Source organism: Vombatus ursinus, unplaced genomic scaffold (genome assembly GCF_900497805.2).
Source record: "Vombatus ursinus unplaced genomic scaffold, bare-nosed wombat genome assembly UNPS02014786.1, whole genome shotgun sequence".
NCBI lineage: Eukaryota > Metazoa > Chordata > Mammalia > Diprotodontia > Vombatidae > Vombatus > Vombatus ursinus.
The window spans coordinates 28,169,158-28,194,712 of NW_020954564.1; the positions used below are offsets into that span (position 1 = coordinate 28,169,158).

The 25,555-nt window shown below is 43.0% G+C and overlaps 1 protein-coding gene across 1 annotated transcript in view; it reads left to right on the forward strand.

Moving 5' to 3' along the window:
• Positions 1-25,555, forward strand: part of GPT2 (glutamic--pyruvic transaminase 2) — a 54,121-nt gene that overhangs the window by 2,599 nt on the left and 25,967 nt on the right. Inside the window, exons 2-4 of the mRNA XM_027867771.1 lie at positions 11,465-11,554; positions 15,224-15,332; positions 23,430-23,563. Of these exons, the coding sequence (XP_027723572.1) occupies positions 11,465-11,554; positions 15,224-15,332; positions 23,430-23,563 (333 nt within the window). The remainder of the gene's footprint in view (positions 1-11,464; positions 11,555-15,223; positions 15,333-23,429; positions 23,564-25,555) is intronic.

The following is a 25,555-nucleotide window of genomic DNA, read 5'->3' on the forward strand; positions in this document are numbered from 1 at the left end:
ATCTGTTTAAGACAGTCATCTCTTTTTGAAGAGTTTATGGACAGATATGCCTCTTACTGTAGTTTTTTCCAATGTTTTAACCCCATCAGTCAGATTCTTCCTAATATCCAACTAGTCTTGTCCTGTTTTTCATTAAATCCATTTCCTTACATTCAGTCCTTTTATGAACCTGGAGAAAGTTGATCATTGTTTTATTTACTTTATATATATTGATATATATATGTATATATATCTCACCGTTATAAGAGCTATTCTTCATTCCCTTAAAGACAATAATTACATCACTGTCCTCTTGTCCAAGTTTAAATGGCCCCAGTTCTTTAACCTGTCTCTGTAATCCCTATTTGTCATTATTATAATAATCGTTGCTCTCTTTAGAACCTGCTTCGGTTTCTTTGAATCTGTTTAAAAGGTGTGACCAAAATACAATAAGGGGCTTCACTCTCCTTAACAATGACTCATTGGAGGCAAATAAATAATGCTGTATGACTAACTTTCTGTGGCAAGTCTCTCTAGGCCTCATGACTGGGAATTCCCTAAGATCAGTTTTAATGTCCTGTATGTTATAGCTTAATCGATCTAGAGGTGGATGGAAACTTTGAGGATATCTAATCCAACCCCCTAATTTTACAATTGAGGAAGGTTAAGTGAGTTGTCTAGGGTCCCACAGGTGACACACTAAGGCCTTGAAACCAGGTCTTCTAATTCCAAATCCAGGGCTCTTTTCACTGTACCCTAAAGTATATCTGTGACTCTTCACCTGAGGATGTCCTAGGAACAGTAGATGCTGTCTTATTAAACAGAGAACTTTGTACTGCTACCCAAGTTTTGAGTTCTTTGCAGACATCTTATTGAGGACAATCTCTCTATTCTTTGAAACTTGTCTTTGGCATCCAACTTAGATATGGATGGCTGATTCTCATTCTTTTCAGTAAGTAATGGAGAGTAGAATTTGTCCACATGCCTTAGAGCCCTGAGGCTCTGCTGCTTTGAACTTGGGGGTGGGGGGTGGGTGGGGAATGGAGAGGGAGATGTAGGGAGAGAGGGAATGGGAGGGAAATTAACTGAATCTGAATATGTATTATGGGAGCTAATACCCTTCATAACTACCCGGAGGGCAACTGTGATGCTACTTTAAGCCAGTCCTCATCTCCCCCAACTGTTGCAAGAGATGCCTAATAATTCTCCTTGCTACCTCCCTCCAATTTATCTTCCCTTATAATTGTAATTTTCCTAAGGCAAAGCCAGAAGGTTTCTACACCCCTGCTCAAAGGCCTCTAGTGAATCCCTATTGCCTGTACGAATAAAATGCAAACTCTTCAGCTTATTTTTTTTTCTTTTTGGCTTTTTTTGGTGAGGCAATTGGGGTTAAGTGACTTGGGGTCACACAGCTTGTAAGTGTCAAGTGTCAAGTGTCTGAGGTCAGATTTGAACTCAGATCCTCCTGACTCCAAGGCCAGAGCTCTTTCCACTGTGCCACCTAGCTGTTCCACCAGCTTATTTTAAGGCTCTCCACAGCCTGTTTCAGCCTACCTTTCTATGATTATTTCTTATTACTCCTCTCTACCCTCTTTGTTTTCCAGCCAACTGGCTGTTATAGAATCACCTATTTAGGAGTTGGAAGGGATAGTAGAATTTATCTAATCCAACCCCCTACAGGTAACATGTGAGGAAAGTAAGACCCAGAGTAATGAAGTGGTTTCCCCAAAGTTGCCCAAGTAGCAGAACTGCTATTTCAGCCCAAGCCCTCTGACCACAAATCCAGCAGTCTTTCCTAGCACCATGGTGGTTTTTTTTTTCAGCTATTACCCAAACTTGACATTACATTTCCTTTTTTCACAAACTCGCACAAATTCCCTTCACCCTGCCCCAACAGCTACGTGCTCTGCCTCCTCATTTTCACCTCTTTTCTTCCTTCAAGGATCTGGCTTAGTCCTAAGTTTTCATGATCACTCCCTAACTAGACCCTCAGTTGTCAGTACTCTCTCTTTTGTCAAATTGCCTTGCGTTTAATTATCTGTTTTTCGTGGGATATATTCTCTATCCCTCCATCTTTTATTCCCTACCCCTCCCAAAAATATAAGCATCTTGAGAGCTAGGATACTTTTATTTTAATGTGTATATCTCCAGTATTTAGCTCAATGTTTTTGTACAATAGTAGGCATTCAGTAGATGTTGAATTTGAATCGAACAATGTTCTGTGTTTAGTAGGTGCTCAATAAATGTTGAATTGATTCCCACACTGACTTCCTACTTCTCCGTGAATTTTTTTGCCACCTTGAAGCATTTTCAGCCCTGACAGATGGGTACTGGGAGCAGCGTGTATAGTAATTGTTCGTGAACAGGAATTTCAGAATGCAAATATAATAAACATTTATGAGGCACTTACTCTGTGCTAGACACTGGGGAAGATACAGTATTTAGGTAAGACGTCCCTGACCTGAGCATGCTCATTCAAAGTCAGTAAACATTTATTGAGCTCATACATTACATACCACATTTCTGTGACACTCCGGGTATGTTATGAGATGTGCATTAGAAAGTTAGAAATTAAAGTGCTTTGTGGGAACTAAGGGAGAAGGCCTCCAACCTGAGCTTTTCTCCGTCTTGCCCCATTTTTTGCTCAGTGTTTATTTAGCCCATGTTGTTACAATGGCCCTTAAAAACTTAAGATTGGTACATATTGATGTCCCAGGTGGGAGGTGAAGAGGATTTAATGTTTTTGTGAGGTTTTCCCCCTCCCTTTTAATGCCTGAAATTTGGACTGTCTGAAAAATAAAAACCAAATCTGGTTCTGGTGATTTTTGTTTGTTTGTTTTGTTTTGTTTTTAGGCAATTGAGATTAAATGACTTGCCCAGGGTCACACAGCTAGTCAGTGTCAAGTGTTTGGTCTAAGGCCAGATTTGAACTCCTGACTTCAGGGCTGGTGCTCTATCCACCACACCACCTAGCTGCCTTTGGTCATTCAGTTTTGAAAGGCAAGTTGGGAGACCTGCTGGAGGTCTTTGCCAAACCACCCTCTACTAGTGCCTTCCCTCTGAGATTACTCTTGTCTATTCTTCATGTGTCTTGTGTGTACATAGTCATTTACATATTGTTATATTAGAATATGAGCTCCTTAAAGGCAAGAGAACAGTCATTGACCTTCTGGGGATCCCTAGCATTTCCAAAGCGCCTGGCAATTAGTAAATAATAATAAATCCTTGTTGACTGACTGACTAGTGTGTTTTTGGCCTTAATTTGTTGTGTAAAACTTGGACAGCTCACTTAATATGTGGACCTTGATTTCTTGCATCTGTAAAATGGAGATAGCAGTATCTGCCTTCTGACCTCCAAGTCATGGTTGGGAAGTTAACCTGACACCATGTATTTAAAGAGGCTCGGAAAAGCAGTAATCAGTATAGAAATGCAAAAAATCATTTATTTTAGTTAAGCTTGGATTTTCCTTTCTCTTGAACAATAAGGGTTGCTTGTTGGAGAGACTGAGTTAAGGCATTACATATCATGTAGTTAATTCTGAAGATTGGTGCTCCTCAACCTTTGCCCCGAACTCTCTTCCTCTTCCCCCACTCAGTCTTGGGCAAAGCGGGCTGACTCTGTGGGGCTCCTCATAGACTGCTGCTGATGCAGCAGTTCCTTGAAAACTGTGGCTGCTAGCTTCTTGTTGATCTGATGGACACGTATATTTTCAGTTCCTCTTGGCTCTCTCCCTGGCTCCTCTGCCCTCAGTTAACCCTTCCTGCAGGCTCCCCTCTTTCCCTAAGTCCTAGCACTTTGCTCATGCAATTTGAAAGGGGATATAGATAACAAGAGGACTGGTTACCAGTTACATATAATGCTTTATAGTTGATAAAGCATTTTCTTCATAGTAGTCCTCCTGGAAAGCTGGGCCACCCCTTTCCTTGGAGGAACACCTGTTACTTACAAAGCACCGTTCTTAGAACAACATTTTAAGATAGGTAATGCATGTATTAGGCCATTTTATAGAGAAGAAGACTGAGTTTCATAGGCGTGAACTACTCAAGGTCATATAGCCACTAAGTATTGGAGTCAGGACTCAAATCCAAGTGTTTGACATCTGTATCTGGTATTCTTTCCTCAGCCTTACCTTGTGGGTACAGATGTCACTCTTTTGGGAGCAGTTAGACCTTAGGTGCCCAGCCACATCAGGTCCTCCCACTTATTATTGACAAAAAAACCTCAACAATTGGACAGTTTGAGCAGTCTTCCCCTGGAGACGGGGAGCTGCTAGAGTTTGGTGTGTACTAGGCAATTAGACACTTGGAGCCCCGATCCGTAATCTCTTCTTAATAACCTGGTTGGGCTATTTCTGGCTTCTGGCTTCCTGGAGAGGACTGGGTGGAGGACTTATATAATCCAAAGTCTTGTTGCTTTCCCTTGATTTTGATTTGATACTGAGCCTTCCCTCGCTAAGTTTCTGGGGTCCTTCAGGGCTGAATCTGTAGCCCTGAGCCTGGCTGCCACTGCCCTCTTTGTCATGAAGCTTTCTCTTCTCTGGTGTCCTTTGGAAGCATTTGTTGGTAGGAGGTTACCAGGGCCAGGGCTTCTAGGAGGGTGTGAGTTTATGAGGTTCCCCTTTGCAGTGACTCTTGGGTTTCTACAGGAGTCTCAGTTTAGCTTTGCGTCCCTCAGTCTGTGATCCTTTTGGTTAGGAGCAACAAACAGGCTTTTGAACCAGAGCCTTTGAAGAAAGGATGAAGAGACGGGAGCCGGAGGGTGAGTCCCTCCTTAGTATCATGTGGATTCAGCTCCTCCTTCTCCTTGGCAGTCTGTCCTAATCTAAACGTTCTTTGTTCACTGTGAGCAGTAGCCACAGGGATCACCCAACATTTGTTGTGTTCCTGTCCTATGTCAAGCACCCTGCTAGGCCTTGGGGATACAAAGTAAAAAATTAAACCATTCCTGATCTCTCGCAACTTAGATTTTATTGGGGGAGACATGTATACCTATAAGCATACACAAAATATATATGAAATAAGGGAAGTAGAATTAGCAACTGGTAGGGGGCAGAAATCTGGGAAAGTCATGAGAGAAATTTTGAGCTGAGCTTTGAAGGAAACGAGGGATTTTAGGTAGAGGCAAGTCAGGAACTCGTCCTAGAAGTTAGTGACAGGGGGGCAGCTAGGTGACAAAAAGGATAGAGCAATAAACTCCCATAACTCCCCATTACCTCTAGGATCAAATATGAACTCCTATTAGGGATTTAATGCCCTTTTGCAACATGGCTTCAAACTACCTTTCCATATTTGTTACACATTATTCCCCCTCTGGCCTTGTTACTGTTCCTTTCACACAATATTCCATCTGCCACCTTGGTACCTTTGTAATGACTGTCACTAACTTTTTTTTTGGCTTGGCAATTGGGGTTAAGTGACTTGCCCAGGGTCACATAGCTAGAGCATTTTTTTATTCATATGGCTTCATCTGACATGTCTCCACATCCTTAAAAAAAATTCTGGGGGAGGCAGAGTGAAGATGGCAGAGGTAAGAGGGACTCACTTGAACTCTCCCCCAAACTCCTCTAAATACCTGTAAAAATGACTCTGAGTGGGGCAGCTAGGTGGCGCAGTGGATAGAGCACTGGCCCTGAAGTCAGGAGGACCAGAGTTCAAATCTGGCCTCAGACCAAACATGACACTTACTAGCTGTGTGGCCCTGGGCAAGTCACTTAACCCCAATTGCCACGCCAAAAAAAAAAAAAAAGTGACAGTCATTACAAAGTTACCAAGGTGGCAGATGGAATATTGTGTGAAAGGAACAGCAAGAAGGCCAGAGGGGGAATAATGTGTAACGAATATGGAAAGGTAGTTTGGAGCCAAGTTGCAAAAGGGCATTAAATCCCAAATAGGAGTTCATATTTGATCCTAGAGGTAATGGATCGCTATGGGACTTTATTGACCAGGTTGAAGCATAGTCAGACCTGGCATCTGTGGAGGGTGGATTGGAGAGGAGTTAGCCTGGGGCCATACTCTGGTAGTAGTAATAATGACAACAATAATAACAGTAGCAACTTTTTGCCTCTGCCTAGCACTTTACATTTGTCAAAGCCCATTCACATGCATCAACTCTTGTGAAGCATGTAGGGCAGAAATTATCATCCCCATTTGGCAGAAAAGGAACCTTAAGCACAAAGATGCAAGAAGACTCCTTCAGGATTGTATAGCTAGATAAGTTCCTTTGTAAAAGACAAATTTGTATTGGGGTCTTTTGGTTTAAGTTTTTTCCTAGATGGTGTTAAATCTGAGACTAGAGCCTTGATCTCCTGACTCCCAAGCCAGGACTTTTAGCTTTTCTACTTGCTCTGAAAAGTTGTTTTTTTTTTTTCTTTCTGTTTTTAAACAAAGAAAAAACTTGGAATTTTTTTGGGGGAGGGGGTAGGAGGTAGAAGTGGAAGAGAGTTTGACTAGACTGGTCTTCTTAAAACGTCTAAGATCTTTCCTTGCTGACTCTGCTGCTGGATCATCTTGGTGGGGCTAAGAGAGACAGAGACTGAGACACACCTATATGTGTTGAGTGCTCCTCCCCTAATCTGATAGGATATTAGTTAAGCAGAGGGAGATTAGATTGGAGAGTGGGATGGGGGTGGAGGTGGGGTGAGATTACAGCAAGTAGGCATCCTCCCAGCTCTGTAAACATCTGTGGCTTCACTACTCTAAGTTGGTGAAGGGGAGGGTTGTCTGGTGAGTGCTGTGGATAGATTTAGACCAGGCTGGGCATGGGGCATTAGAGAAGGGTAATTGTCTCCCAAATATTTGGGGTAAAATATATGTAATTAGGGGTTGTAATCTACCTTTGAGGACTTGATCTTCATATGCCAGCATAGGGAGACACAAGTATTTGGGGGTGGGGGTATGCTAATAGATTGTTTCTCCCCATGCTGCCAGATCCCCAGGGCTTAGCAGGGAAAGCATCTCTTCCCTTGTTGGAAAACCAAACCTTGTATTTGCATCTCTGTGTCTTGGCTCCTGCCTCAGTAACTAGGCAGCCTGGTGTACCTCTCCCCCAGCACCCTCAAAAGGGCTCAAATAGCCATTTGAAAGGAAATAGCCATGCTTTGGGGGGGAGGAGGGTCTGTGGCTGACTTCCCTGCTCCTAAAACCATTTATCATTGGGCTGTCTCAAGGACACACAGAAAAGAGAACTTCAACATTCCCAAGCCCCCTACAAAGCAAGCTTTGAATCCATTGGGTGAAACAGGGAGTGAAGAAGTTGGCCAGGGGCTGGGGGCTGGGGGCGGAGGGAGGTTGTTCCCAAGTGTTATTCTTATGCAGGATAATGGACCTGCAGTGAAGTCCTACAGCTGTGTTTTGGTTGCTTGCTGTCATGCCAGTGACAGGTTTGCTTCCTTCCAGCGAATATATTAATTTGGAGCTATGGAAATTTCATTCAGTTGGTCGTGCCTGGGGAGCCCATGGGAGTGGGCCGGGCTGACAGAGAGATCTTTGTGCCAGCAAGCCAGGCTGGTTTCCAAGGTGCTATGGGACTGTGGGTTTGGGCTTCTTTCTCAGGGCCAGCCCCTTGACCACGTAGTTTTGGAACAAGTTCCCTGGAGAGTCTGCTGTTTTATCCTGTCCTCAGTCCCTCACTTCACTCCCCTGCCCCTTTCTCTTAGCATCTCTCTGTTCTGGTTCCTGAACATCTCCATGAGACTGGACTCAATTCCCATGTGTCTGGCTCCCTTTCAAAGCTGCCACCCTTCCCCCACCTTCCCACAGGCTGGGCTTGGGACGAGGGAGACGTGGCTTGGATTATTAGGCATCTCTCCTGCCAATCTCTCCTTCCAGCTTTCAAAAGATAGATGTGTTTGACTTCCATATCACTCTGAGGCTCCTTAAAGGAAATCCTTTGGTGTGTGGGGGGGGTCTTCCCCAAGTGATTTCTGGGGACCCTGAAGCAAATGTAACTTTCCTTCTTCTATGAGCTGACCCGAAACAGAAAGAAGGAGGTCTCAGGTTCATAGCCTTCTACTTGAGTGAGAATGGGGATCTGAGAACCAAGTGGTGATCCTCCTTCTGCCCTGTTCTAGTGGAGGGTGCCTAGTTTTTTTGTGATGCAGTAGGCTTGTGTCTGTGCTGTTACTGATATCCTTTTTGGAGTTTTGGAGGGAAGGGGATTGAAGGGCTATCTTATCAGTCAGCTAGCATATATTAAGCACTTACTAAGTGCCAGGAACTATACTAAGCCCTGGGAATGCAAAAAAAGGCAAAAAAACCAGTCCCAGCTCTCAAGGAGCTCAGTCTAATAGAAGAGACAACTATTTGCAAAATAGATATAAACAGGATAAATTGGGCGTCATCTCAGAGGGAAGACACTAAGATTAAGGAGAACTTAATCATAAACACTTCTTGTAGAAGATGGGATTTTATAGCTTAGGAGACATATATAATACAAATTATATAACACATATGTGTGTACATATATGTATGTGTGTGTATATATATATATATACACACACATACATACAATATGTAATACAAATTTATAGCTAGGAGACAAATGAGGAGAGAGTTCCAGGCCTGGGGGAGACAATCAGTGAAAATGCTTCAAGTCAGGAGATGGAGATGGAGTAATGGAGGGTCTTGTTGGGGATCAGCAAAGAGGCTGGTGTTATTGGATTGCAGAGTACACATGGGAAAGGTATAAGAAGACTGGGAAGATAGGAAGGAGCTGGATTATGGAGGACTTTAAAAGCCAAACAATATTTTATATCTGATCCTGGGGAGAATAGAGAGCCACTGTTCTTGATTGGCTAGGGGGATGACAGTCAGACTTCTTTTTATTTATTTATTTTATTTTTTTAATTTTAATTTTATTTTTATTAAGCAGTTGGGGTTAAGTGACTTGCCCAGGGTCACGCAGCTAGTATCAAGTGTTTGGTCTGAGGCCGAATTTGAACTCTGGTCCTCCTGACTTCAGGGCCGGTGCTCTATCCACTGTGCCACTTAGCTGCCCCCAGACTTCTTTAGGAAGATCATCTTGATAGTTGAGTAGGGGATGGATTAGGGGAGTGGAGATTGTTGGGACTTTAGGCAGGTGGATCAATAAGGAGGCTGTTTCAGTGGTCCAGGTGTGAGGTGATGAGGACCTGCACCAGGGTGGTAGGCAGTATCAAGAAAGAAGGGGTCTGATGAGACGTTTCAAAAGGAGAAATGACTTCATAACGATTTCGTGTAGAAAATGAGGGAGTGAGGAGTTGAGCATGACACCCAGGTTGCCAAGCCTTGGTGATTGGGAAGGTGGTGGTGCCTTTGACAGTAACAGAGAAGTTAAGATGTCAGGGTTTGGGAGAAAAGATGATGAGTTGAGTTTAAGATGTCTGTGGGGCACCAGTTCAAGAAGTCTAATTGGCAGCTAGAGATGTGAGCCTAGAGGTCAGGGCTGAACACATAGATCTGATAGTTATCTAAAGCACAGAGGTGATCACTGAAAACACCTCCTTTATCCAGCATTGGGCCATAGGAATAAGAGCTGGGAAAGACCTTATGGATCAGCTACTTCAGACTCTTCATTTTAGATATGAGAAAACCAAGGAAGACCTATAAAAAATAAGCAACTTGCTTAAGATAGCTAGTAAGTAACTGAGTTGGAATTTGAACCGAGGCCAGTGCTCTTCCCACCACATCATTCCAGTGTGCTGTCTTATCTCATGATAAGAGACTGTGCCTTATCTAACCTATGTATCCCAGTGATGAGCTCAGAGCTCTCTATCCAGTATTAATAATGGTGTGCATATCCTTCTGATAATAGAGGTGATTTGTCAGTGTTAATAACTGACTTGGGTTCCAGTTCTGCCTTTGTTATAGTTATCCTTTCCATATCATGACCTTTCCCCATCCAGGTTTTGATATATTATATTGAGGATCGGCATAAGAAATTAAATGGTAATTTGGGGGGAGTTTTGTGGAAGGTGCAAATGACACATGAAGGCCAGCAGATGACACAGAAAAAGTTTAGAAATTCAGAAATGCATAAAGTATGTGTATAGTATTATATAATATCAATATATTTTACCTTTTAATACCAAAATAATTCAGACTTCTATGGTACAAAGGGAGGACCAAAAAATTTTATGTGGATTTTCTAGAGTGTGGGGGCGCCATGTCCCTGACATGGCAGTTATCCCTTCCCTATGTGGAAGGGATAACTTTACACTGTTTGTGTAACCCTGGGCTTGAGTTAGAATCATAAGCCTTCAATAAAACCTTTTTTTCCCCTCTCACCTTGTTGGCATTTCAAGAGACCTTTTTTTGCCTGATGCCCCCTCCCTCTTTCAATAACCCCCACCCCACCACGACCACACTTTCATGTCAGTGGAGGATTGCGTCCGTTTTCCTTTAGCCAAGTTGTAAACAGAAGCTTCCATTCCTGGTGTTTTCTGTGGGGCCTGTGTAGTTATATCTGCCTCTTGCGGAGTGGGGGGAGAGCAGTCTGAAGAATCCCAGCCATTTGTTCTGGAGGCAAAGATGAAGCTGCCTTCACTGATAGAGACTTCTAACGAGAGTAAATGTCTCCAGGGGGCATGTGTGACCTGATCCTCCTCTGTTCCCTGTGTGTCCTCTCCTAATTCTTCTTTGCAGTGAGAGTGGTTCTCCGGGGAGAGTCAGAAACCTCAGGAACTTTCAAACCAAGTATACCTTGGGTGCTTCTGGGTATTCTGAGAAGTGATTATATCCCTTACAAAGCTATTATTGTAGCCTTTCAGGAACGTGGGTCTCTTGTGAGAATGCCATTCAGCATTAGTCTTTCTAAATCTGAGCCCTGGGTACCTATCAATGGGGGAATGGCTAAACAAGTCATGGTACATAAATGTAATGGAACACCATTGTGCTGTAATAAACGATGAAGGGGGTTGGTTTCAGAGAAACTTGGGAAGACTTATTTGAATAGATGCAGGGTGGAGTGAACTGAACCAGAACAGCTTATACAGTGACAACAATATGCTAAAGACAAACGTCTTTGAATGAATTAGGAATTCTGATCAGCATAATGACCATCCACAATGCCAGAGGACTAGTGATAAAACAAGTTATCCCTCCCAGTTGGAGAGATGAAGTACAGAATGAGACTTTTTTTTGGATATGGTTAATGCAGAAATTAGTTTTGCTTAACTATACATGTTAGTAACAGGAGTCTTGTTTTTCTTTCCTTCTCAATAACGGTGGGAGAGAGAGATTAAAATAAAATTTTCTGTAAAATCTGGGCTCTACCTATCCATGGGACCATAGACAAAGAGACCTCAGAAGCTGCCTAGTCCAGCCCCTTCATTTTATAGATGAGGACTGAGGTCCAGGGATGTTAAGTATTGTCAAAGGTCACACAGATATTAAGCTTTGGTGGGATTTGAGCCCAGGGCCTCCTACTCCAGAGTCATTGTTCTTTCTGTTGTAAAACACTGCCTCCATCCTATAAATAACCAGCCGGTACCTTGTGTTCTCTCCTTAGGGTATCAAAAAGCCTTTCACAGAAGTCATAAAAGCCAACATTGGTGATGCCCATGCAATGGGCCAGCAACCAATCACCTTCCTCCGACAGGTAAGGGCTCGGGCATATGCTGTTTATGATGGGATAAGAGAAAAGTAATGTGGTTTAGTTTACGTGGGGATGGGCTTGTGAAAACAAACAAACAAACAAACAAAAAACCCAGCCTCTATCGTGCTGTGTGGTCTGTGACCACTCAATTCCTTTCTTCCTGGGAAGCAGCAGGCCCCACCTGCTGAGATAGATGTGCTTTTGAACTTGCTTGCATCATCTGCCTAATGGGAACTTTCATCTCCAATTTCCAATATTCTCCTCTGGCTCTTTAACCTCCATCTCCTTCCCCTTGCTCACCACCCAGTCCCAACCTACCCTTTCTGATAACTCTGCCGGCCTTTTCAAGCAGGGACTCAACCTCACTGTTGCTGGAATCATCAGCTGAAATTACAATAATACCCAGGATGTGGCAGATCTTTAAGATTTCATGGAGGAAACATGTTTGATGCTTGTAAGGCTTGGTTGTTTAGACTGGAGGAGACTCAAGATCATAAATCTAGAGCTGGAGGGATATTAGAGGTCTTGTCACACCACCCTGTCATTTGACAGTCCCACTAGAGTTTGGGTGACACACATAAATGGCAGTCAGGATTTAATCCTGGCTGCATCCCCATCCATCGCCCTTTCCACAGTACCACTCTTGTTTCCCTTGGTGTGGTGGTAACAGTGGTAGGGGCCATGATTGTAGGCTTCAAGTATTTAGAAGGCTCTCAGCAGGAGAGGGATTAGACTTTTTGTCTGCCTTGGTTCCAAAGGGTAGACCTAGAAACCTGGAAGTTGCAAAGAGACAGATTTAAGCTCAGTGTGAGGAAAACTTCCAAACAATTGTAACTGTCCAATAGTGAAATCTGCTGCTTCAAGAGGTAATGAGTTAAATCTCATCAGGGGCCTGGATGCCCACTTCTCAGGGGTCTTGTAAAAAGGATCCTCTCTCTGAATACAGGGAGGATTAGAAACCCCCTGAGGTTCCTTCTGCCTCTCAGATTTGGAGATACAGGGGTGGGAATCTGACATTTCCAGGGATTCCTGTGTAGTGACTGAGAGGTCCATATTCAGCACTGCCAAGGTCACGGAGAAGAGGTCATAGGAGGAAAGGCAATCTGAGGTGCATGTGGAGGTAGTACCTATAACCCTGGAGGGGGACAGAGATGCACAGATAGAGACAGAGTTCTGGAAGCCTCTGAGGAGGTAAGAGTTAAGACTAGTCTCTGTGGAGTTCTGCATGCAGGCATACAGATAATCAGAACACCATGTACGCTAAAAGAGCAAGAGGAAGAAACAGGCTGGGGGATTGCTTTGTTTTAAATATTCTCTCTAAAGGAGCTGTATCCAGCGCTCCATGAGGCCCTGCAGGGTTCTGCTGTTGGGAGGGGTTATCTGTCTCTGAATACACCTGGCCTGAGCAGGATCCAGAGGAGTCTCCAGGGAGCCCTCAGTCCTCACTGGGCTTTTCATTTTGCCCTATAAAATACCACCAGAAAGGTGGCCCAAGACCTGTTTTTGTTTAACATAACAGCATAGTCCCTATTTTTTTTTTTTAAATGGATAGTTCATGAGACCAGGACAGCCTTGTAAACAAGTATGGAAAATTGACCTGCCCCCACATGCCCTTTTCTCCACAGCCTGCCTGGCTTCCCCCACCAAGGGATTCTTGGCATTGAGAACAAGTGACTTCACTGTTCTTTTCCTCCTCTCTGGGCAACCACTGTTTTTATTCACCCTAGTAGGCTGGTAGGTGAGTGACTAGCTTGGGCTTGAGCTAATAGCAGCAGCAACAACAACAACAACAATAATAATAAAAGAGCTTACATTTCTGTAGTGCTTAAAGGTTTAGGAAGTGCTTTTCCCTAAAACCCTGTGAGATGAATCCATGCAAATGTCATTGTTGTCTTCATTGAGAGGAAATGGCCACTCAGACAAAACAACTCCCCCAGGGTCCCTCCGGAAGTGTTAGAACTATGATTTGAACCTAGGTTTCCTGAGTCTTGTCTGCAGCATCACAGAGGGTATACGTGTTACAGGAGAAAATAGTTTTCTTGCCCTAAAAAAAGGGAGCTTGACTCTGATGACTCCTAATCAGATATTGCCCAGTCATGTTATAGGCCCTGTGGGAGTGGGTAAGGGGTGGTCCAGAGATGAAAAGCCACTGAGGGACAGAGAATCTTTTTGTCTATATACCCTCTTCCCCACATACCTTAGCAGACTATTCTGCTGACCTTTTCAAACAGGGACTGGCCTCACTTTTGCTGGGGCAAGCTGCTGAAATCAGAAAAATCCCTGATTTGAGTCCCAGGGCATGGCAAATCATTAAATAAGATTTCTTGGAAGAAATAGACAAAGTGGGGGGCAGGGAGGGTGAGGATGGGAAGTAGAGGGTGGAAAAAAAAAAGTCAAAGGGCTCATTAAGTGGACTGGAACTTAACTTGAGGGGATTTGAAATGGTTCTGCCTCAGAACATACCTCTGAACATCTACCGAGTGTACCCAGGAGCCCGGAAAGCTGCAGGACACAGAATGGTCTTGTTTCAGCTTTTTTCATCTGGCAACTCATTGCTGAATGCTGTTCCTTCTAGTTACTTGTCTTCCAACTTGGAAAGCTTTGGTTAGGAGGAGAGTGAGAGTGAGCAGGGCAAAAGAAGAGGAGCCTTAGATTCTGAAGGCAGATGGGACACATCTTCTGTGATGGCCTCGTGTTAATTAGCTTTGGTCCACCTCCATCCAGTGCTGTATGCTTCTTGATTTCACCTTCCATGAAAATGTGCAGTTTGAGCCCCTAGCTCAGGCAGGGGTTCTTAACCAGAGCTCTGTGAACCTTTTTAAAAAAATATTAAATATCTACTTATTTTAATACAATAGTTTTCCTTTATAAGCCTGTGTGTTTTATGCATTTAAAAGCATTATTCTGATAAGAGCTCCGTAGGCTTCAGCAGATTGTCCAAGGGGTCCATGACACAAGAAAAAAAAACAACTCCGTAAGTCTTTGCGCCTTCCCTGTTTCTCCACAGGAAACTCCACGAATGGTTTCCTAGCTCCTACTCATAGAAGGAACTACAGAATGAAATTGTGCTTCTCAGCTCCCTCTTTAGCGCCCGTTCTGCCTAAGTTCTAGGCCGTTCAGAAAGTGCATGGAGCTCAGTGACTGTCTGCATTTCCCTTCTCATTCCTTCTCTGCCAAAAGTATGAGATGGAATAGAAAGAGAACATGGAGCTTGGGGTCAAGAGGTACGGGTTCAGATCCTGGCTCAGCACCTTATTTAGCTGTGAAGCTATTGGCAGATCGCTTAACTGCTCCAAGCCTGCTTCCTCATCTCTAAAAATGAGTAATTCCTACACTGTCCATCTCAGAATTGTGAGAAAATCTTAAAATTAAAAAATCTTAAAACCTTAAAATGCTATGGAAATGTGAGCCATTGTAATTTGATTACTCCCTCCCCACCAGCTGGGCTCTAGCAGACGTCCCAGGGAGAGGTGAACTGCTGTAATCTCTGGAATAGATCCCAGGTGTGTGTATGTATACATTGTGTGTGTGCGTGTGCGTGTGCGTGCGTGTGTGTATTCAGAGAGTTATCCCTCCCTCCATAGTTTGTCTCTTGGGACTTAAGAAGACCATAGGTCAAGGAACAAGTTGAGGTTCTGGGAAAGAGGCCCATACACCTTTCTCCCCTTCTAGGTGGTGGCTCTTTGCACATATCCAAACCTGTTGGACAGCCCTAGCTTCCCAGAAGATGCCAAGAACCGAGCCAGGAGGATCTTAAAGGCGTGTGGGGGGAACAGCCTGGGTGAGCCCTTAAATGGGATGTGCCTGGGATGGGGGGGGTGGGGAGGGGTTACTTGTATATGTCATATTGGAGGTGATAAAAGGCTGTAGGCTAAATTGTGCATGTTAATGACTAACATAACAAATTCTGGGTAATCTTCCCAGAAGAGGAAAGCTGATTATTACATCCTTGGTTTTGCTTAGGTTAACTTTTTGTATTCAAAGATAATTGTTTTAGGTAAAGTCTTCCTTAGGTTTCATTGGGTAGATGACTAAAGTGTTGTTTCATGGAGCTTGGATTTTACCACCTTGGGCAGGTTCTGTAAATAGCTTTCATTTGTCAATGGCCCTAAGAAGATTGAAGGCATTTAGCTATTAGCTTTGGGAATAGGCCGGACTGAGTATATCTTGAGCCTCACTTAAATTTTCCATTTCACTGAGTTTGAAGTTCGTCCCACCCCAGGGCCACTCATGACCTGCTTTCTGTTTCATCCTTATTGAGAAAGTCAGTCTGCAGGAGGGCCTGGGAATTCTCTATACCACAAGTAGAGGGCAAGGAATTTGGCTCCTTGAGCTGTTGGGGTGAAAATGATACTCTTTTCCCTACTGGGAAAAAAGTGCATAACCAGCCAGTGCCTCACATGGGAGGCTGATGTCCAGCTTCTGAGGTCTTGGGAATTTGTTGTCTTTTTTCCCCCCCTGCTCTGGCCCGTCTTAGTGAAAGACCCTGCAGATATGTGTGAAACCAAAGCCTGCCCTATTCCCTCTGCCCAGGTGTTCTCCAACTTCCTCTTTCAGAGTGGAGTAGAAGCAGCAGGGAAAAGAAGCCCAGAATCCAGGTGTTTCTCCACAAGCATGATATCAACCAGGACATTCAGGAGGACTGAGCTTTCTTGCTGTTTGAATATGAGCTGCAGTCTCTCTGCATTCCCACCTTCCATTCTTCTCATTACCTTTTATTACCAGCTTCTCCATTTGCCCTCTGATCCTCAGACTGGCTAGACCTTGTCTTTTACATTCACTGTCCTTGCGGAAGTAGCCTGGCCCTTGTGTTTTCTCCCATTCCCTTCCATTCTGCATTGTCCTGACCCCTTCAGCATTGTCCTGACCTTGAATGCTGATATCCAGACCACAGGCTGGGGAAAAACCTACTTCAAGGCCCTGGGTCGTGGAAAAACTGTGCCTTCTCTTTCTTTAGTATCCTGCAGGCATCCCTGACTACAAAGGAACTTGGTGAAGGTCAAGTTACCCTGTGCGTCAGAACTCCCTAGGGGGTCCCTGTGGAACTCCAGGGGTGCTTCTCGGGGTCCCCTTGAAATGCTGTACAAGATGTTTGTTTTTTCTTTCTTACAGATGTGTGTTCTGGGTCTGTAGAGTAGTAACTCTGTGCAGAGATATTTTCCCCAAATAGGAACACATCTGTACTCCCTTTCTGCCTACTCTTCCATCTGTCACAGCATGTCTTTTACCACTTGAGGTTTTCTTGCAAGGGAAACAGAAGTTTGTCCTTATTTATAGAATTTAGTGACACATTCCTCTGCCCTTCCTCATTTCACAGACAAGGATCTCAAGAACCTGGAGAGGGTCACTGATTGGACCTCTATTCACTACCCATAGGTAGTGAATAACAAGAGGCTAGATTTGAGCTAGGGTCTTCTGGCTACAAACCTGTCCACTCAATCATGCTGCCACCCTAATTAAGTAAATATCACGGGCTTGTTGTGTAAAAACCACTGTGGTAGGTGCTGAGGAGATAGAATAATACAAAGCTAAGATGTGGAGCTTGCCCTTAGGGAGTTCACAATCTATTAGAGGGAAGAAAAATACCCTGGCAACTGGAATGCATATGTGTAGATGATCAGTGTAAACATTCAGTGAGAGCCAGAAAGACAGGATTATTCCAGGAATGGAAATATAGTATAAGCAAAGCCTCAGAAATGGAAAAATACAAGGAATCTTCAGAGAAAAGGAGTAGTCTAGTTTGTCTGGAACATGATGGCCAATAAGACTGGAAGGTAAAGTTAGGGTATCACTATGTTTGTCATGGGCCTTGAATGCCAGGAATTTAAACAGTAGGCAGTTTGGAGCCATTGCTGGATTTTGAGTAGAGGAGTGACATGACACATTTGGAAGATTATTCTGACAATGTATAAAGCATGAATTAGGAGAGAGGGGCAGCAGATTGTGCAGTGGATAGAGCACTGCACTTGAGGTCAGGAAGACTCATCTTTCTGAGTTCAAATCTGGCTTCAGACACTTCCTAGCTATGTGACCCTGGGCAAGTCACTTAACCCTGTTTGCTTCAGTTTCCTCATCTGTTAAATGAACTGGAGAAGGAAATGGCAAACCGCTCCAGCATCTTTGCCAAGAAAACCCCAAATGGGGTTAGGAAGAGTTGGACATGAATGAAAAGGCTGGATGACAAAGAGTAGAGAGAGGAGAGGTGAGAAGACCCCTATAAGAGACTGTTGGAAGAGTCCAGGTTGCATGTTTGTTTCACTGAGCCATACTTGTTGGAAGAAAGTGATTTTGCTCAGTGCCTGAACTCCAGTTTTTGAAATGGCTTTTTCCAGAGCTATACTAGCCTCCTAGGTTGGAGGGAACTAGAGGGGAAGTAGGATGAGAAGGATGATCCATGTCTGTCTGTGAGCAGATTCTGCCCATAGAAGAATTTACCCGTCTAACCACAGAGCTTTAGTTATGGCAGCACAGCACAGAGGTATCAGAAAGAACACTGGATTTGAGATCAGGGGACTTGGAAGGAAGAAGGCAAACATTTATTATTATTAAGTGCTTACTAGATACCAGTCAATGTGCTAAATACTGGGGATGTACATAGAAGCAAAAAGAAAAAAAAAATTCCCTGCCCTCAAGGAGCTTACATTTTAATAGGGAGAGACCACTCACAAAAGGGAGCTAAAATGGTATGGGGTGGGGTAGAGAAGGAATGAAGGTATGGGCTGCATGATGTTGAAGTCCAGAAAGTCAGGAATAGGTATTGAAGGAGAATGAGCAGGCTGGCCTGGTCCCTTCCTGAAACGGAAGCTCCAGGAGCAACTTGCTAATGGGAGAATGGAAGACTGGCCTTACAGAGGGATATTCCATGATGAGTAGGCCACAGGGGAGTATCATGTTTCGGGGGAGGAAGCCCGAGATGCTGAGGGAAGCTCTAAGGTGAGATAGCCGTAGAGGAATGATTTTTGAAGACCAGAAAGTCAGAAACAGGGCAAAGAAGGGGATGAAGGCAGGCTGGCCCAGTTCCTTCACAAAAAATAGCAGTTCTAGTTACTGTGTGACAATGAGCAAGTCACTTTTTTGTGGTCCTCAATTTCCTCCCTTATAAAATGAGAGGGTTTGGGCCAGCTGATCTCTTAGAGTCCCTTTTAGCTCTTCTATCCCATTTTCCTATGTTAACTGTTTAACTTAGGCTTATCAGCCTGGAGACTCTTGGATCAAGACAAATGGGAAATTTATTGATGTCTTCATCTATTGTTGGACAGTTGTCCCTGTACCTGGTGCCGTGTGCTGATTGAGCCAGGCTTATGACTCTTTTCTGTGGGGACAAAGGATATATTTTTACAAAGCCTGTGTTTTTCATTTCTCTCCAGTAAAAACTTTTTCCTTCTTTGTATGAAGAACGGATCAGTCCTGTATTTGACCTTCAGTTGGTCCTTGGCTCAACACCTGTAATTAAAGACATAAAAGCAAGCCAGTCTAAGAAGCCAGCGTGGCTTAATAATAGTTGACACTTACATAAGGCTTTAGAGTACACACAGTGATTTCATAGTTATTGCTTTTGAGCCATACAACAACCTTATGAGGTGGGTCAGCATTCTACAGGACATCTACAGGATATATAAATACACATATACATATTTTTCCCCATTTACATGTTAAAACAATTTTTTTTTAAAGTTGAGTTCCAAATTCTATCCCTCCCTCCCTTCCTTCCTCCCTCTCTGATATGGTAAGCAATCAGATGTAGGTTATACATATACAGTCATATAAAATGTTTCCATATTAGTCATTTTGTACAAGAAGACTCAAATAAAAGAAAAAGAATGAAAGAAAGTGAAATAGCATGCTTCAGTCTACATCCAACCAATATTAGTTCTTTCACTGGAGGCAGATAGTATGCTTCATCATCAGTCCTTCGGGATTGTCTTAGGTCATTGTATTGAGAATAGCTAAGTCATTCACAGTTTATCATACAATGTTGCTGTTACTGTGTATAATGTTCTCCTGGTTCAGTTCACATCACTATGTATCAGTTCATGTAAATCTTTTCAGGTTTTTCTGAAATCTTGCTGGTCATTTCTTACAGCACAATAATATTTCATTACAATCATATACCACAACTTGTTCAGCTGTTCCCCAATTGATGGGCATCCCTTTGACTTAACCACCACAAAAAAAGCTGCTATATATTTTTGTACAAATAAGTCCTTCCCCTACCCCCCCCCTTTTGTGTGCGTGTGTGTGTCTTTAGGATATAGACCTAGTAGTGGTATTGCTGGATCAAAGGGTATATGCACAAGGTCCCCATTTTTAAAATGAGAAAACTAATGCCCAGAAATATTTAAATAACTTTCTCCTGTTTACGTGGCCAGTAAGTACCAGAGGCAGTATTTGAACCCAGACTTCTTAAGTATACCAGTCTTGGACTTCTCTCCATTTTTTTTTCAAGTTGCCACTCCAAAAAAAGCATTGGCCTTATTTATAATCTGAAGGCCATGGTTCTAATCTTGGCTATGGTTCTTATTACCTTTGTGATTGGGAGCAAGTTATATCATCATTGGTTATAGAACTGGAAGGGGCTTTGCAGATGATCAAGTTACTTTATTCTTTCTAGGCCTCTTTGTTCTTCCCTATTTCACAAAGGGGGATAACAGTACATGTACTCCACACTTTGGTGAGTTGTGAAAAAAGCACTTTTTAAGCCTAAGGCCCCTAGAAATATGTGATGTTATGAGAGTAATAGGATAAGAGCTAGGCACTAGACCTGTGATTCCTTTGATATAGGGAGGGGCTGAAGTCTACCTGCTAAAACAAAGCGAAGAACTATATGAACACAAATAAAGTCAGATCTAAATAATTGGAAAAATATCAGTTGCTCATGGGAGACTGAGCTAACGTAATAAAAATGACACTTCTACTTAAGTTAATTTACTTATTCAGCGCCATACCAAACTACTGAAAAATTATTTTATAGAGCTAGAAAAAACAATAACAAAATTCATCTGGAAGAATAAAAAGTCCAGAATATCAAGGGAACTAATGAAAAGAAATGCAAGGGAAGGTGGCCTAGCTATACTAGATCTTAAATTATAAAGCAGCAATTATCAAAACTATTTGGTACTGGCTAAGAAATAGAGTGGTGGATCAATGGAATAGGTTGAGGAACAGGTGTAAGATGCAGTAGTCAATGACTATAGTAATCTACTATTTCGTAAATCCAAAGATTCCAGCATTTGGGATAAGAAATCACTATTTAACAAAAACTGCTTAGAAAACTGGAAAAATGTATGGCAGAAACTGGGCATAGACCAACATCTTATACCTATACCAAGATAAAGTCAAAATGGGTTCATGATTTAGATATAAAGACTGATACTATAAGCAAACTAGAAGAGCAAGGAATAGTTTACCTTTCACATCTATGGAGAAAGGAAGAATTTATGACCAAACAAGAGGTATAGAACATTATGAAATACAAAATGGATAATTTTGATTACATTAAATTGAAAAGTTTTTGCACAAAGCCAATGCATCCAAGATTAGGAGGGAAGCAGAAAACTGGGAAAGAATTTTTACAACCAGTGTCTCTGATAAAGGCCTCGTTTCTAAAATATATAGAGAACTGAGTCAAATTTATAAGACTATAAGTCATTCCCCAATTGATAAATCTCCAAAGAATATGAATAGGCAGTTTTCAGAGGAAGAAACTAAAGCTATCTATAGTCATATAAAAAAATGCTCTAAATCACTATTGATTAGAAAAATGGAAATCAAAACAACTCCGAGGTAACATATCACACCTATCAGATTGGCTAACATGACAAAACAGGAAAATGATAAATGTTGGAGATGTGGGAAAATTGGAACACTAATGCATTGGTGGTGGAGTTGTGAAATGATCCAACCATTTTGGATAGCAATTTGGAACTATGCCCAGAAGGCTATAAAATTGTGCATACCCTTTGACCCAGCAATAGCACTTCTAGGTCTATATCCCAAAGAGATTATAAGGGGAAAAGGACCCACATGTACAAAAATATTTATAGCAGCTCTTTTTATGGCGGCAAAGAATTGGAAATTGAGAGGATGTCCATCAAATGGGGAATGGCTGAACAAGTTGTGGTATATGAATGTAATGGAATACTATTGTGCTATAAGAAATGATGAGTAGGCAGACTTCAAAAAAACCTGGAAAGATTTACATGTACTGATGCTGAGTGAAGTGTGCAGAACCCAGAGAACATTGTACACAGTAACAGCCACACTGTGCGGTAACTGACTTTGATAGACTTAACCCGTCTCAGCAATGCAAGGATCTAAGACAACTCCAAAAGACTCATGATGGAAAATGCTATCCACATCCAAAGAAAGAAATGCAGACAGAAGCATACTGTTTGCTCTCCATTTCCTTTGTTGTTTTATTTTATTGCATCATTCCTGTGGTCCCTCGCATTTGTTCTAATTGTTCCTTACATCATGACTAATGGGAAAATATGCTTAATGTGAATGTATAAGTAGAGCCTATATCCTTTTTTGGGGGAGGGAGGAGGCGTAGGGGGGGAGAAAATGTAAAACTCAAAATCTTATGGAAGTGAATGTTGAAAACTAAAAATAAAAATTACTAACAAAAAAAAAAACAAAAACGGTAGGAGGAGCTCCCAGTCAGCAGACAGTCTCACTGAGTTCCTTAGATTTAACTCACAGTGGGGGATTGGGGGTGGGGGTTGCTTGACTTGCCCACAGTTCTGCTTGTATATGTCAAAGGAGGGGATTGGATCTAGAGCTTCCTGGCTCCAAGGCCAATTCTTTCCCCGGTGTGCTGTTCTGCCTTTTCTATATCATGCTGATAAAGTAATATATTACTTATTGTGTGTTAGAAGAACACTTTGGACCACATGAGTACTATCTTTTAATACCATAGAAACTCCTAACATGTATGGCTATCTAAGGGCATGTAAACTCTTTAGGACAAAGATTAGAAACAACCTTTCTTCCTCTCCCAGAGCTAATAAACAGAACTGACCCAACCAGTCAGTGTCTCCACTGGCCACTATACTACCTGCCGGGCACTGTTGTAGATGCTGGGGGTTATAGGAATAGGAGAAGATAGAAAATCTGCCTTCGGGGAGCTTATGGGTTAGTCGAGGTGATGAGACTAGTACCCATCATGTGGCAATACTGTCAAAAAATGATTTTGGACTGAATCTGTGATTTCTTTGTTATGGGGGATTCCCCAGGGGAAGGAGCTCCCTCTCTCAGTGCAGATCTGCAAGAGTACTGCAGTTTATGGTTTTAGAGACTTGTTCCTCTGAGGTTAAGTGACTTGCTTGGAATCACACAGGCAGTGTCAAAGGGCAGACTTGACCCTCTTTGTGCAGGCTGCTTACCAGCAGATTCGGTTCCTTACATCTGAATTTACAGATTTTGCACCATGCCAGTCTGACTCCCAGGGGTTAGGCCAAATAAAAACCCAATCATTGGCTTCCCCCTCCTCCCCACCCCAGTAGAATGTAAATTCCTTGAGGGTAAGGACTGTTCAACTTTTATCTTTGTGTCTCTATGCTCTTATGTGTCTCTATTCAATTGATTAGAAAACAATAGAGGGCAATTTATATTGTGTTTTTATCCCAAGAAAAGGTAAATATGGCAGGTATTATCCCCAAATTTGTAGGTGAAAATATTAGGGCCTAGAGATTTACCTGGGGTCACTCAGCCAGTTGGGTGGGTGTGGGAGGGTCAAGACTAGAACTTGTGGTCTTGACCACTAGACCTTTGCTTTTTCCATTCAACCACTAAGGTCTAGTTTGTAGCGGCCCAGACATGCAGTGCTTTCAGGGTGGTGGGCGTGCCTGGGTCATAGCATTTGGTGGTTGTCTTCCAGGGGCTTACAGTGCCAGCCAGGGTGTCAACTGCATCCGTGAAGATGTGGCGGCATACATCGAGAGGAGAGATGGCGGTGTGCCTGCAGACCCAGACAACATTTACCTAACGACTGGAGCTAGTGATGGCATTTCTGTAGGTGCTGGCCTCGTTTCTAAGTGTGTGTTGGGAGGAGGGAGAGGGAACAAGGGAGGCTAACAGGAGAGAAAAGAAACTATCTACCCACCTACACAACCTGTCCCAACAGCCTTACAAATGAGAATGAAGAGTTTGAGGACTTGTTAACTCATTGAAAGACAGCATAGTGCAGTGAAAAAGGCCTTAGACCCAGGAAGAACTGGGTTCACAACCTCACTCAGACACTTAACTAGATGTTTAACCTGAGTGTTGAGGTTTAGGGGTGCTGGGACCCCAAAATCACAACATGTGGGTTCTGCCAGAAAGAATTCGACCCAAACCTACTTTCAGCCAAAGACAAGGTTTATTAGAACACCCACCATATTGAGCAGACTCTTAAGGAGTCTGAACATCAATGAGCTATTGTCTAGATTATAAGAATCTGAGCACCTTAATGGAGACACTAAGATGGAGGTCTATCTGGACCTTATATACAGAAAGACTGTGGGAGGGATCTAGGAGTGGCCAAGCAGTGGGGGGGGTGGTGGAAGGGACAGGGACTGTGAGGTAATAGAATGCCAGGGACCTGGACCTCGAGGGTAAGGGAGAATGGAGCCTAGTGGGAAGTGGCCGAGAGGTAAGACAATGGAGGGGTAGGCTAGGTTAAAGGTAACAGAGAATTGGGAGATTTGTAGCCGCAATGAAAGGCCAGTTGATGGAATTATAGCCTCAGGTGAATGCCAAAGATTTGGCCATGTGGGAAAGTCCAGGGTTTTTCCTTTCTGGGGTCCAGATCCCAACCCCATCACTAGGTAAGTCCCTTAATTCACTTTTCTGACCCTCAATTTCCTTATCTGTAAAATGGGAGTGATAATGGTACCTACTTCACAGGAGTTGTAAGGCTCAAATGATCTCATAAATCACAGAGGCTTTCTAGTCCAACTCCCTCATTCTGTGAATGAATTAGAAAACTGGTTAAGGAGGTTCTAAGTGTAGGATATATTTATTCTCATTTTGCAAACTTTAGAGCACTCTATAAATGTCAGTGATTTATTACTTAGACAATAAGTAAAAATGCATTGATACAACTTTACTTGCTGTTGTCCAATTTTTTTTTCCCCTGCTTTATAAATTGCTACTTCCATGCATCTTTAAAGTCCATACCAGAACTAGGTCCCCAGGGGAGAGAAGAGAACCACAGGCCACAGAATGTTAGAGGTGGAATGGCTTTAAGAGATTATCCAGTCCCAGCAATAAATCAGCAAGCCTTTATTAAGTAGCTACCTCCTGTGGTCCAGGCACTGCGCTAAGTGCTGAGGATGGAAAGACAGAAGTGACCTGCTTTTGTAGCTGTTCTGGCAAGTCACCCAATCTCTCTGTACCTCACTTTTCTCATCTGTGAAGTAAGGGTGGCACTTGGCTTCCACAGATTCCAGCTCTTGGTCCTCCGGTAATTCTTTGGTGGGGGCATTGGCCAGATAGGCTATACAGATGGAAAGTGAAAACAAAAGGAGGAAATACTTTTTCTTCTAGTCTCTCTACCTTTGGAATTGCAGAGACATAGCTTTCTCTTAAGGGGCTGGACAGAGGGCAGGGTAGAACCTACTCCTTAGGCACCACCCTCACAGAAGAAAAACCGTGTTTAAGACACTGTACCTCACCCATTCCCATCCTCCTTCACCAGACTGTCAGTGATTCCCAGGCTCATTTGAATCTGGGGTTGTTTGAAAACCCCCATTCAAGTTTAACCTACTTTTTATTATTGCTCAGTCGTTTTCAGTCATGACCAACTCTTCATGACCCCATTTGGGGTTTTCTTGGTAAAGACACTAGAGTGTTTGCCCTTTCCTTCTCCAGCTCATTTTACAGATGAGGAAACTGAGGCAAACATGGTTAAGTGACTTGCCTGGAGTCACACAGCTAATAAATGTCTGAGGCCAGATTTGAACTCAGGAAGATGAGGCTTCCTGACTGCAGGATCAGCTCTCTCTCCACTGCGCCACCTAACCG